This window comes from Zingiber officinale, chromosome 7A (assembly GCF_018446385.1).
Source record: "Zingiber officinale cultivar Zhangliang chromosome 7A, Zo_v1.1, whole genome shotgun sequence".
In the NCBI taxonomy this organism is placed as follows: Eukaryota; Viridiplantae; Streptophyta; class Magnoliopsida; order Zingiberales; family Zingiberaceae; genus Zingiber; species Zingiber officinale.
This window is the reverse complement of record NC_055998.1, coordinates 5,595,267-5,608,609: the sequence shown is the minus strand read 5'-3', so window position 1 is coordinate 5,608,609 and position 13,343 is coordinate 5,595,267. Positions and strand designations below refer to the sequence as shown.

Sequence of the window (13,343 nt, the reverse complement as noted above, 5' to 3'; positions counted from 1 at the left end):
AAGTCAAGAAACCTTAAAAACTGTCAAGAGGTTAGTACAAGAGTCATATTTTTACATAGACTACAAGTCGATTGGGAAATTCTATGAAGTAACTCGGTCGGGTCTTCATAGGAGGAACCGAAGACTCTAAACCATCTCAGAAGCAAAAGTCGATCGGGAAATTCTATGAAGTAACTCGGTCGAGTCTTCATAGGAGGAACCGGAGACTCTAAACCATCTCAGAAGCAAAAGTCGATCGGGAAATTCTATGAAGTAACTCGGTCGAGTCTTCATAGGAGGAACCGGAGACTCTAAACCATCTCAGAAGCAAAAGTCGATCGGGAAATTCTATGAAGTAACTCGGTCGGGTCTTCATAGGAGGAACTGGAGACTCTAAACCATCTCAGAAGCAAAAGTCGATCGGGAAAGTAACTCGGTCGGGTCTTCATAGGAGGAACCGGAGACTCTAAACCATCTCGAAGCAAAAGTCGATCGGGAAATTCTATGAAGTAACTCGGCCGGGTCTTCATAGGAGGAACCGAGACTCTAAACCATCTCGTAAGCAAAAGTCGATCGGAAATTCTATGAAGTAACTCGGGGGTCTTCATAGGAGGAACCGAGACTCTAAACCATCTCGAAGCAAAATCGATCGGGAAATTCTATGAAGTAACTCGATCGGGTCTTCATAGGAGGAACCGGATACTCTAAACCATCTTAGAAGCAAAAGTCGATCGGGAAATTCTATGAAGTAACGAGTCTTCATAGGAGGAACCGAGACTCTAAACCATCTCGAAGCAAAAGTCGATCGGGAAATTCTATGAAGTAACTCGGTCGGTCTCAGGAGGAACCGGAGACTCTAAACCATCTCGAAGCAAAGTCGATCGGGAAATTCTATGAAGTAACTCGGTCTTCATAGGAGGAACCGAGACTCTAAACCATCTCAGAAGCAAAAGTCGATCGGGAAATTCTATGAAGTAACTCGGTCGGGTCTTCATAGGAGGAACCGGAGACTCTAAACCATCTCAGAAGCAAAAGTCGATCGGGAAATTCTATGAAGTAACTCGGTCGGGTCTTCATAGGAGGAACCGGAGACTCTAAACCATCTCAGAAGCAAAAGTCGATCGGGAAATTCTATGAAGTAACTCGGTCGGGTCTTCATAGGAGGAACCGGAGACTTTAAACCATCTCAGAAGCAAAAGTCAATCGGGAAATTCTATGAAATAACTCGGTCGGGTCTTCATAGGAGGAACCAGAGACTCTAAACCATCTCAGAAGCAAAAATCGATCGGGAAATTCTATGAAGTAACTCGAACGGGTCTTCTAACCCATCACAAATCACCATTAAGAGATCTTATAAATTCAAGACCTAATTCACCGAGATTATACGGACATGAGGCTGGAATTCAAAAGGGGTGCTATATATATGATACATTATTCATTTGGAGGTCTATCCATTTAGAAGTCTTTATTTAAAAATTTGCCTGGAATGATATGTTCAGCTCGGAACTCAGAAATTTTACACAGCTCTTTATCTAGAGATCAATTTAAATTATGCATTATTTTGGAATTATGAAGTATACCGGATGTTGTCTGCAGAAAAATTCATCAGGACAAAGATTAACTTTAAGAGATAAGCCGGGAATTCTCGAATAAAGTTTATACTCAATATTCAAAAGTATTTCAGAAGGGGTATTCTCAAATCAGCATGATAAAGAAGCAAGTAAGTATCAAAATTTTCTTATGTACTGCAAGCACTTAGTTATACAGCTTTAATCACACTTTTCTTTTCATTAGCAGTTCCTATAGTGCAAGTCTTTTATAAATGATCTCTTTAAACATTCGGAAAAGGGCCTTTTAAATCCGCGGGCAGTTCTTCGTTAAGCCTGCGGCGATTTATGAAAGAAAGGGGAGGTTCTTTGGGTAGGTAACCACCCTCTCTTAATTGTTGAAAAACTCTCGATACAGAATGGTTTAGAGCACCTACTATCCTACGAATGAATTCCCGAGCAAAGGCTGAAGACTTCAAATAAGTCTGACGCCATTCTTCCCACCGGCTTTCCTCTTGGTCCTTGTAATTTTGAAAATCAGTTTGTAATCTCGCGTTCTGATCTTGCAAGGCATCTTTCTCTGATTTAAGCTGCTCCAATTCCTTCTGAAGCAGTGATAATTCAACCTCTTGGGCTTTTCTCTGCTCTTATTCCTGTAGGAGAATGAAATCATGAGAGGCTAAGTCCTGAGCTTGATCAGAAAGATAGACATTATGGAGCTTCTCTACTTTCTCTAAAATAAGACTTTTTTGATAAGCATCTGAGAGAGCTTTCTCTTTCAAAGCAATCTCTAGTCGAAGACCACAGTGTAACCTATCCACCTGTAATTCTAACGTCCTTCTAGCAAGCTCTTTGTCTTTCAACATTTGTTGACATTCCTCCAATTCTTGTTTCAAGGTTACCAGTTGTTGATTTTGCAAGGCCACCTTCTCCTGCAACTGAGCCATATCATTGTTAGAAGAAGGCGAAGCAGACTTCAATGTCTCCAGTTGAGCTTTCAACTTATTGTTCTCATGATCCTTAGCTGTGAGTAGTTGGTTGATATGTAGACTTGTGGCAAGAAACTAAACAAGAGGACAATGTAAGCTAAAAATGAAGATACAAGGTTGATAACATAAAACCAGAAATATTTACAGCCACTGCCTGACGACTATGGCGATCAGCTCGATGTGGGAGACTAAGACCTCTTAGTTGCTCATAACCCTGCATCCAAGATTCGACCAGTAAACCTTGTAGTTGCAAAGTGCCATAGCTAGGTGGACTAGAGGGCTGTCCCAATTGAGAAGGTAAGCCCGCAGCCAGTGTAAATAAAGGACGGGTGAGAGAGGAAGCAAGAGGTGGAGAAGAAGAGGATGCAATAGAAGGAAAAGGGATAGTAGAAGCAGGAGGAGCAGGGGAGGAACTAGATGGAATAGAAGGTAACAGTGTAGGAAGGGTTGTTACAATGGTGGGAACACTGACAGTTGAAGGACCGACACCTGGAAATGATCGCCGGCAGGGTGTCCGTTTTGTTCGAGGCCTAGAAGCCAAGGGAGGGAAGGCCAATGCCAAGGATGCAGAAGACACGGGAGGGACAACAGCCATCTCAGAAGTAGAAGGAGCTGAAATAATAGAAGAAGAAGGGATAAGTAGACCGGGCCTCATCATCCTAAGAGTAGGATTGGATATAATATGGGTGGGAGTTATCGGTGCCTTACCTCTCTCAAAAGAAATAGGCGCCGGAACAAGAGGAGCTTGCACAAAAGTGCCAAAGAAATCGCCGAAGGGAGAGTCCTTAGTGAGATTTGGCTTCTTAACTAAGGTAACAAAAGGCTCTTCTTCCTCCTCTTCCAGGAGTGCAACAACCTCTGCCCGTCGTTCTTCTTCGGAAAGAAAGCCCAAAGTGGAGGGATTAGGATCGGATCGGCGAGCAAATAACCATTTTTCTCCAAGATTATTGACGAAAGATTTAGTCATAGCGGAATTCTTGTACATAAAAGCTGGAAGAAGAGCATCGGCTGAAATACAGAGGATAAACATCATTATCAAAGAGATATGCTAATCAGCAGAGGCGGAGTGAAATAATTATACTCACCAAAGGAACTATCCAAAGGAGTGTCAATGTTGCCTATTTCGAAGGGAAACATCAAGCCCTATTCGATTAGATGTGGCAAACTGAATTTTGCTCCTCGCAGTTTGGGTAGAGCAGAAACAACAGAGGGATCATTAAGAAGATCGTGGGTGTTAGGAAGCGGAGGTAAATCATGTATCCATTGAATAGGAAACGGAGGGAGATGCATGTAGAAAAATTTACGATACCATTCACCTTGAGGAGGAATGCGGTTAAACAGAATGGCCTTGGGACGAGACTGGAACTTGAAAACGCCAACATCTACTCGTTGAGGAATGAAGAAGTGATGAAAAAGATGGGGAGACAAGGGGAAATCCAACAGTTTTGATACCCCAATAAAACCCATTAGAATAGAAAAAGATTGAGGGACAAACTGGTTAAGCGGGATATCAAAATAGCGGCTGACATTGCAGAAAAAGGATGAAGGGGAAATCTAAAACCTTGTAAGACTTGGTCCCTGAAGATGGAGATACATCCTAAGGGGGGAAGATGTGGACCCTCATGAGGAGCGGGACGGATGATATAGGAAGGAAAATCATAGGTTGCCTATAGTCCACTTCTTCTGTATCTATGAGGTCGGAAGAGCATGAGAGAAACCACGCAGGAGGAGAAACCGCCATAGGGAGAAGCAATCACATAAAAAGGAATCAAGCAAGAAGACGAAAGATAAAACTTCGTAAACCCTTATCTCTCTTTTTTGCCTTGTGCTAAAACCCCTAAGCTGAAACGGCAAAAGAGAAAAAAGGAGAGTAAAAGGTGTTTGGAGTATCAATCGTCATAAATAAGTAATAATATTAAACAATAAAATCAAGAGAAAGAAGTAAAGTTAAAAAAGCTACCTAGGAAAAGGTGTGAGTTTCCTTAGAAATACTCTTAGGAAACCCTGACAAGGACAGATAGAAATTAGTATAATAACTGTAAGTTTAAGGCGTGGGTGTAATAAAATGAAAGTTGAACGTCAGATAGTATTTAATAGACGAGATCCATAGATAAAAATCGGACGTTTTTGATAAATCGGCCGAGATAAAGATCACTCAAAATATATTGAACAAAGGCTTATTATAAAAAGGCAAATAATATACACTATAATAAACCCTCGTGAGAACCAATTACTATGTGGAAAAAGACATATGAAGACACAAAGGTAAACCGGCCGAGTAAAATAAAATTGACCAATATTAAGAATAGCATAATAAAACTGTGTTAAGTCAGGCGAAATATGACTAAACTATGAAATATCGAGCGATATTTATTGATCCTAATATATATCGACCAGTCACTAAGAGACGAGCTATCAGGAAAAAGGGTATGATGACAAACCAAGCAACATCGAACACATTCATACAGAATAGGTAGCTAGTGAGGGTAAGCCGATCAATCAAAAAAAGATCGACCAATATTAGGAATACCATGATAGAAATATGTCCAATCGGGCGAGACATAATTAAGCTATAAAACATCGGGCGGTATTTAGCAATCTTAATATATACCGATCGATCATTAAGAGAATACCCGTAGGGAAATGTCGCGTTATGGTAAACCAAATAACATTAGGTACATTTACAGAAAACAGATAGTTATCCTGAGAAAGAGTAAGATTCACAACCCAAAAGGTATAATCAAAGTTACACGAGCTTATCATTAGAGAATCCCAATAACTTGAATCTAAGTTAGAGTCAACCTAGGATACAGATCATGAGGTTTGTTTTCAATTAGTTTGCGCTTATTTAAGAAATTAGGAGGTGGGTCATGAGATAAGTAACTCTCTTCTCTTAATTGCTGAATTTCCCCTTGAGCTCCCGCAGTAAAGGCAGATAGAATGGATCTCACGATCGGTCTGTTGAATAGAAAAGAACTCTAGAGAAGGAAAAAGAAAGGACAAGGTTTAAAAGGAGACGAAGGGTTTAGGATTTGGAAGACACACAACCGTCGTTAGATCAAAACATTTTTGCAGCAGGCGCGGAGGATCACAATAGAAAGGCAGAAGACCCACGTGACGTGGCGGTCAGAAAAAGTGCGTGTCATACCATCATAAAAACATTTATATCAGAAGTGACAGGTCGGATCACGCTGGGGTTGGTAGCGTCTCGGGGTACATTTTCAACATTCTCTCACCTGAAGAAGAACCAATCACTAGCTAGGAAGCTTCGAAAGAAGACGTGAATAACTGGGTATAATAAAATAAAAAGGACTAAACTTTTGACTAAACTCAGGCTAAAGACAAAAATATTTAAGGATGGAGATTTAGGCGAGTGACAACTTTTAAATTAATATCCTTATAGAATACAAACTAATAAAGCAGTTTTATACTGATATAACTATGATTATGCTAGATAAGTATAGTGTTGATTGTGATCAATAAGACAATATTGGCTGGTATAACATTAGTTATAATGTGAAGATATCCCAATAGTTAATATAGCCTTAGCTATGAGAAATAACACACAAGATACACCAAGGAACGATGAATGCCATATCACATTTAATCTGGTAAATCACAGAAGGATTCAATAGAACCATTTAATTTGATACAAAAATTTATTTTTACACTTAGAATCTGAGCGAAGTACACCACATCACATTTCCCCTCAGAACAGTAGACCTCAGATAGATAACAAATATTACAAACATAAGCTCTTAGAACGCTCAGAAAATTTCAGTCCCACTGGATTCAACTTACCATGGAGCAGAGATGGAAATATCTCACTCCGTCCGAGCTTGTCAAGGCGCACAAGTGGCAATGTTTTGCCCGGGATGAAGAAAGCAATAAAAACAGAAAAGCTCAAGGGCAATGAGACAGGGAAACATTTATTCATTCCATGATGGAAAAATAAATGTAAAAACCACTTCCCCTCTCAAGCCGTCTGAGCTCGGCAAGTGAAGCAACCAAGTATAGCCCAAGGGTAACATGTGCTGTGCCCTCTACACAACACCCTTAGGTCATTTGGCTGCCCCTCTATGAGTAGCAAAAATCTCTCTGAAGTTTCTTGAGTCCTTCAGAGCATCGACATCTTTGGATGAAAAATATGAATGATGAGGCTCCATCTCTTAAGACAATCCCTTGAACCTCAGAGGTAGTTGGAGCAAAAATTCCAATAAACTCATATATAGATCTCACCTGGTCCAACAAAAGTCGCCCCCAAAGGGGAGGATCCAAGACCATAACCTTAGCAATAAGAGATGACAAGGAAGGAAAAGAACTGAAAGGAGTGGCGGATGAAGAGAAGGCTGTAAGCCTATTTAAAGAAGCAAAAAGCTCACAGGATCACTATACTTGGTTTAGAGAAACAGTGGTACACAAAATCTGTGAGGTCATTTCAAAATCTGGAGCAGAGTCACAGGTAGGAAAAGACAAGACCATACTTATGTCTAGTCAATCGTTGTTAGAGTGTATACTAAAAGCCTAGCTTTTGGTATAAACATTTATCTAGAAATAAGAATCACATTGGTCAAATGTCTACATTTATGATAAATGTAGTTGCTCAATTAATTTATATTATAGATAACATGGTGTGTGGTGTCACATACAGAAGATCATGTTATCGGTTCCTTATAAATTATAAACAGTAGCTCACGACCAAGATGGAAAGGAACAAACCATTGGAAGGTCGTAGTGTAATTAAGTATTAGTTTATCTTAACTATATAATTACACTAGTACACTTAGAGTGTATTGAGTAGGACCATTTGAGGTCGTTCCTTTTATACTGACTTTATAAAGGAACAAAGACCTCAGTTATTATGGAAGTGTGTGCTCTTAATTCTAATATAATAACAAGCACATATATTTGATATTTATTTCTTTAATTTATCAATGGGTGAGATTTAGTTCGATAAATCAATAAGCCCGATAAGTTGGGAAATGATATCACTTATAGTGTGTGTTGTTAATTATAGAAGGAAACTGTGTCATAGTGATCTAGGTTGAGAATGTCCCCAAGAGGAGCTCATAAGGATTGTCATGTTAAACCCTGCAGGTGGACTTAGTCCGACATGACGATGAAGTTGAGTGGTACTACTCTTGGAGCTAGATATTAATTAAGCGAGTTGTCAGTAACTTAATTAGTGGACATTTGTTATCTTAAACACAGGGAGACTAACACACTCATAATAAGGAGCCCAAAATGTAATTTGGGATTGGTGCGGTAGTTCAATAATAGTTCTTTAGTGGAATGAATTATTATTGATGAAGTTAAGTTGTGTGTTCGGGGCGAACACGGGATGCTTAATTTCATCGGGAGACCAAAACCAATTCCTCCTCTCGGTCCCTATCGTAGCCTCTAGTATATAGAGATTTATACCCACCGCATACCCACCTTCTTACCCATCCAATGGGGCCGGCCAAGCTAGCTTGGAACCCAAGCTAGGGCCAGCCAAGACCAAGTGGATGAGCCATGTAGGTGGCCGGCCAAAGCTTGGGTCCCAAGCTTAGGTGGCTGGCCACTAGAATATTAAAAAGGATTTTTATTAAAATTATTTCTTATGTGGATATCATGATTTTAAAAGAGAGTTTAAAAATTAAAAATTTCCTTTTATAGTTTTCTACAAAAGATTAAGAGAAGAGATTAATCTCTTTCCTTATTTGTAGTTTAAAAGGATGGTTTTAATTTTTGGTAAAAACTTTCCTTATTTGTAAATCATCTACATGTTTAAAAGAGAGTTTAAAATTTGAAATCTTTCCTTATTTGTTGATTAAAGGAGGATTTTAAATTTTAAGAAAACTTTCCTTTTTAACCATGTTCATGATTTAAAAGAAAGTTTAAAAATTAATAATTCTCTTTTATTAGTTTCTACAAAAGATTGAGAAAAGATTTGATATCTTTCCTTATTTGTAGATTAAAAGAGATTTTAATTTTTAGAGATAACTTTCTTTTTATCCACATGTTTAAAAGAAAGATTTTAATTTATTAAATTTCCTTTTTATAAACCAATCATGAAGGGATTAAATTATTGGAAAAAATTTATAAATTTCTGGAAGCAAATAAGGAAGTTTTAATTTGTGTTTAAAATTTTATTTGCTTGGAGATTTGTATAATGGCCGGCCATTGTAAATTGAGATGAGAAAAATTATTTTTAATTAAATAAATTTTCCTTTTCATGGCAAAAGAATTAAGGAAGTTTTTATTTAAATTTCCTTATTTGCCAAGACCAAGGATTATAAAAGAAGGGGTAGAGGTGCCTTCATGTAACAACAACTCTATTATTTTTCTCCCTCTTTTCTTCCTTGGGTGTGGCCGACCCTTTCTTTCCTCTCCTCTCCTTTGTGTGGCCGAAACCTTCTCATGGTGGAGATAGCTTTGGTGGCCGGATCTAAGAAGGAGAAGAAGGAGAGAAAAGAAGCCTCTTTTCTAGCATCCCTTGGAGCATGGTGGTGGTGGCCGAACCTCTTCATCCTAGGAGAAGTTTTGATGGCCGAAACTTGTAAGGAAGAAGAAGGTGCTTGGTGGTTCTCATCTCGGAAGATCGTTGCCCACACAACATCCGAGGTTAGAAGAGGAATACGGTAGAAGATCAAGAGGTCTTTCTAGAAGGTATAACTAGTAATTTTTCCTTTCCGCATCATACTAGTTATTTATGGAAATAATACCAAATACAAGAGGTTTACGATTCTAGTGTTTCAAATATATTTTTCGATGTTGTGTTCTTTTGTTTTTTTCCTTGTGATTTGATTGTTCTTTTCGGTTAACCTAAAATTATTTTAGGAAATTAAATATTAGCTTTCCATAAAAGGTTTTGTCTAGTCGGTGGTAGTTGCTCCCATATCCAAGAAGGTCATGTGCCTCGCCACGTCAGTACTAGGAACCAATTATGGAAATTAATATTTAATGGAATTAATAACTTAAGGTGATTTGGGTCGAACGAGTTAAGTTCCGCAGGAGACCCAAGTCAAAACCTAAAAGAACGAATAGATTAAGTTTTGGATCAAACGTGTTAAGTTCCGCAGGCGATCCAAAATTTAATTTAAAAGAACACATGGTAGCTAGGAAAAAGGTTTAGACCTTTGTACAAAATTTTTGTACAGTGGAACCTCTAGGTTTTCCGAGTAGCAACCAACAGTCGTCTACACCTCCTTCGACTAGACTTGAAGGGAAGGTTAGTGATATGGGTTAGGTTTTGTGGGTCTCCTGATGAGGAAAGAAAAGGAGGAAGGAAAAGCAAAAGTGATAGGCTAATATCGGCCGGGCCATAACTTCAGGACGAAGGTAGGCTAATATCGGCCGGGATATAACTTCAGGACAAAGGTAGGCTAATATCGGCCGGACATACCTTTAGGATGAAGGTAGGCTAATATCGGCCAGGACATACCCCGATAGAAGGTAAGCCTATATCGACCTGGATATAGGAGGTAAGCCTATATCGACCGAAATACGCCTCCCAAGGGAAAGATATATATACTCTAAATAGGAGTAGGCTAATATCGTCCGGGACATACCTTCAGGATGAGGGTAGGCTAATATCGGTCGGGCCATAACTTCAGGACTAAAGTAGGCTAATATCGGCCGGGATATAACTTCAGGACAAAGGTAGGCTAATATCGGCCGGGACATACCTTCAGGATGAAGGTAGGCTAATATCGGCCGGGACATATCCCGATAGGAGGTAAGCCTATATCGACCGAGATATGGGAGGTAAGCTCATATCGACTGAAATACATCTCCCAAGGGAAAGATATATATACTCTAAATGGAGTAGGCTAATATCGGCCGGGCATACCTTCAGGATGAAGGTAGGCTAATATCGGCCGGGACATAACTTCAGGATAAAGGTAGGCTAATATCGGTCGGGACATACCTTCAAGGGGAGAGCCAGTACGGGTCGGTCGATCAATACCTTGGAAATATACTGGATAAAATGCAGTTTATTAATATAAAAAGGATGTAAATAGAAACTGCATGAAGCTGCATGAGAAAGGATCATGAATGAATATTTCAAAGAAGATAATTAACAAGGATATCTGTAATATGTAAATGCATGACAGGTGTTATATATTTTGGCGGGAAGTATGCTTCCAGATTATTTTGCAGGTACTAAACGACAAAGAAGGTATATCTGGGGTACAAAAAAGATTTCTTAAATATCATCTACCACAAGTACACAACTGACGTCATCTCATAACGAAGTATAACAAACCAGGGCCCACTTCATGACTATGGAGGTTATATGAAGTGGTATAAAAAGGGGAATCCTCTCCATTGGCAAGGTAAGTTGACAAGTTCATATCATTACACACATTGAGAACCCTATTTTTCCAACTACTGTTCATCTTCTTCCTCCTTCTTACACACCAAAAAGAGATCACTGACTTGAGCGTCGGAGGGCCTAGCCAGGAATTCCCACCCCGGTCTTAGGTCACTGACGGTAGTGTTGGTTGTTCTCTTGTGTGCAGGCAGCTTGGGGAGCTTTGAATCTGGGTTTCTTCTCTTCAGATTTGGCTTTCTTTTTCATCATCAGATCTCGATACGAAGAAACCTCGGGTGACTCTACTGCTTCTCGATCCGCTTTGGGTTTCTCGGATCGGCATTCGGCGTACGTCGTTCTTCATCCGCACGGTGGGTTTCTTTCTTCCGGATCTCCGTCGTGTCCAGCTTCTCAGACAGGATCATATACCTAATGAGAACCAATAGTATGTTTTCCTGGTGGCAATGGAACAAAATCCCATGTATGACTCTGATGCAAAGCAGTTAGTTCCTCAACCATAACACTCTACTAAAGTGGATTACAAACAACTTCTCTATAGGATTCAGGCTTAGAAAGATAATGAATAGATGCAACAAATGAAGCAAAAGAATGAGAATAACAAGAGTAAGTAAAACCTGATAGTTTAGTAGACTTACGAACATGAGTGGATTGACGACGGTGGAGAGAAGGATCATCTGCAACCTTAGGAGATAATTGGATAGTGACAGAAGGAGGAACATGTGGAGCGGATATCTCGGGAACCAAAGTACCAGATTCAGTTGAACTACTAGTAGGATTTGTGGGTGAATCTTCCTCAGTATCGGTATTGAAAGGATCAATACAAAACATATCTGACTTTGTCATATTATGCAAACTAGCCAAAATAAAAAAGAATGAAATATTCTCAAGAAACACAACATGACGAGAGACATACAATTTTTGACTAATGAGAGCAAAGCAACGATATACTTTTTGACTAACACCATAAGTCAGAAAGACAAAGAATAGACCAAGAGGCTAACTTATTACGCTTTGCATGTGGACGAAGGACAAATACAACAAAGAATATGCAAAGAGGAATAGACAAGAGCATACTCATACAATTTTTCAAAAGGTGACAAATCTGAATTGTGTGAGGTTGTAATTCTATTAATGACATGAGCAGCAGTAAGGATTGCTTCCCCCCAAAAGACACTAGGAACACTGATAGACAATAAAAATGAACGGGCTCTTTCAACAAGATGTCTATGTTTCCATTCAGCCACGTCATTTTGTTCAGGAGTATTTGTACACGAGGTTTGATGAATAGTATCATCATATGTAAAATACCGGAAAATAGGCGAATATTAATAAGGGAATTTTTCGTAATTTTTGGAAAATTTTCGAGAATTTTTCAGAGCTCGTATGGACGAGTTAACGGGGACAAAAACGGGGCCCGGAAAAGCCTGTTTAGGCTACCCCATTTAAGCGAGGAAATGTTTATAATTACATTTCCTTTTTCTTTTATTTTCTTTATTTTGTTTTCTTTTCTTTTCTCACGCCGAACCATTGCCTTTCCTCCCGATTTCCCCTGCGACGCCGAAGCCCTAACCGAAGTCGGCGGTTTCTTCCTCGCCAAACCTGAAATCTCTCAGCCACTTCTCCTCTCCTTTGTCTTTCTTTTCTTCCTCTCCACAGCCGAGTGACCTTGTGCCCTAGCGAGCCGTGAGCTTCCATTTTTTCTCTTTTTCTTTCCATCCCCGACGCCTCTGCCCTAGCATCTCGCGCCGCCACCACAGCCGGCCACCGCGAGCCCTATCTCCGATCACCTCACATCAGAGCCAAGCTTTCCTCCATCTCGAGTGCCCTAGTCGGCTCCGACGCCACTGCTGACCACCGCCTTGTTCCTTGCTTGAGCAGCCGGCGATCGCAGGGATCTTCCTCACCAGTGTCGTGCCCTAGTTTTGCTTTTCACAGTGGTTCTGTCTTCATTGTTATCTGCCCTAGCTGTGAACGAAGAGGTAAGGGAGATTGTGTTTTTGTTGCGGGATTGTAGTGGTATTCCTTCTTTGGAGTTCATCTGTTCACTAATTTTAGATGTTGGTTGTCTGGTTTGATCAGTGAATCTTTTCTTGAATTCCGGCAGTGAAGTTTCAACAGGAGGTCTTGGCTGTGGAGGACCTTTAGTCCAGCAGCCCACTCTAGGTCCAGCAACAACGATTTTTGCTATTGAGCCACAACGACTGTGGTTGAGGTATAGTGTAGGAATTGGTCTCCGTTGTAGATGATTGCTAGATATGTTAGCAATAGTTGTTAATTTAGATTTGGAATAAATCTAAAGGTATAATTAGGGTTAATGAAGCTAACCCTAGATGGTTGGTGGATTTGGAAATTGTTTAGTTATTTGTTTATAGTTAACTTAGCTAAACTATACGATTTATTACAGGACTTTGATTCGAGACGAGCATCTCGACGTCCGAGTTGGACCTGATTGATCTTATTTCGATTGGAGGCGGGTACTTTTGACTTATTGTCTTTGATATGCTTAGT

At 39.7% G+C, this 13,343-nt stretch overlaps 1 protein-coding gene across 1 annotated transcript; it reads left to right on the top strand.

The window, feature by feature from the left end:
- The first annotated feature begins 2,970 nt into the window (after positions 1–2,970).
- Positions 2,971–13,081, top strand: LOC121999172. Its single transcript, XM_042553890.1, has 4 exons — positions 2,971–3,117; positions 11,023–11,185; positions 12,524–12,814; positions 12,915–13,081. The coding sequence occupies exons 1-4, from the start codon at positions 2,971–2,973 to the stop codon at positions 13,079–13,081; spliced, it is 768 nt and encodes a 255-aa protein (XP_042409824.1).
- Positions 13,082–13,343: the final 262 nt, after the last annotated feature.

Excerpts from the sequence above, each read along its gene's own strand:
- LOC121999172 (XM_042553890.1), top strand. The coding sequence starts at position 2,971 with ATGGTGGGAACACTGACAGTTGAAGGACCGACACCTGGAAATGATCGC. Across the intron at positions 3,118-11,022 it reads GGACAACAGCCATCTCAGAA|GCAGCTTGGGGAGCTTTGAA; the intron begins GTAGAAGGAGCT and ends TCTTGTGTGCAG. Across the intron at positions 11,186-12,523 it reads CGTCGTTCTTCATCCGCACG|CTTCCATTTTTTCTCTTTTT; the intron begins GTGGGTTTCTTT and ends GCGAGCCGTGAG.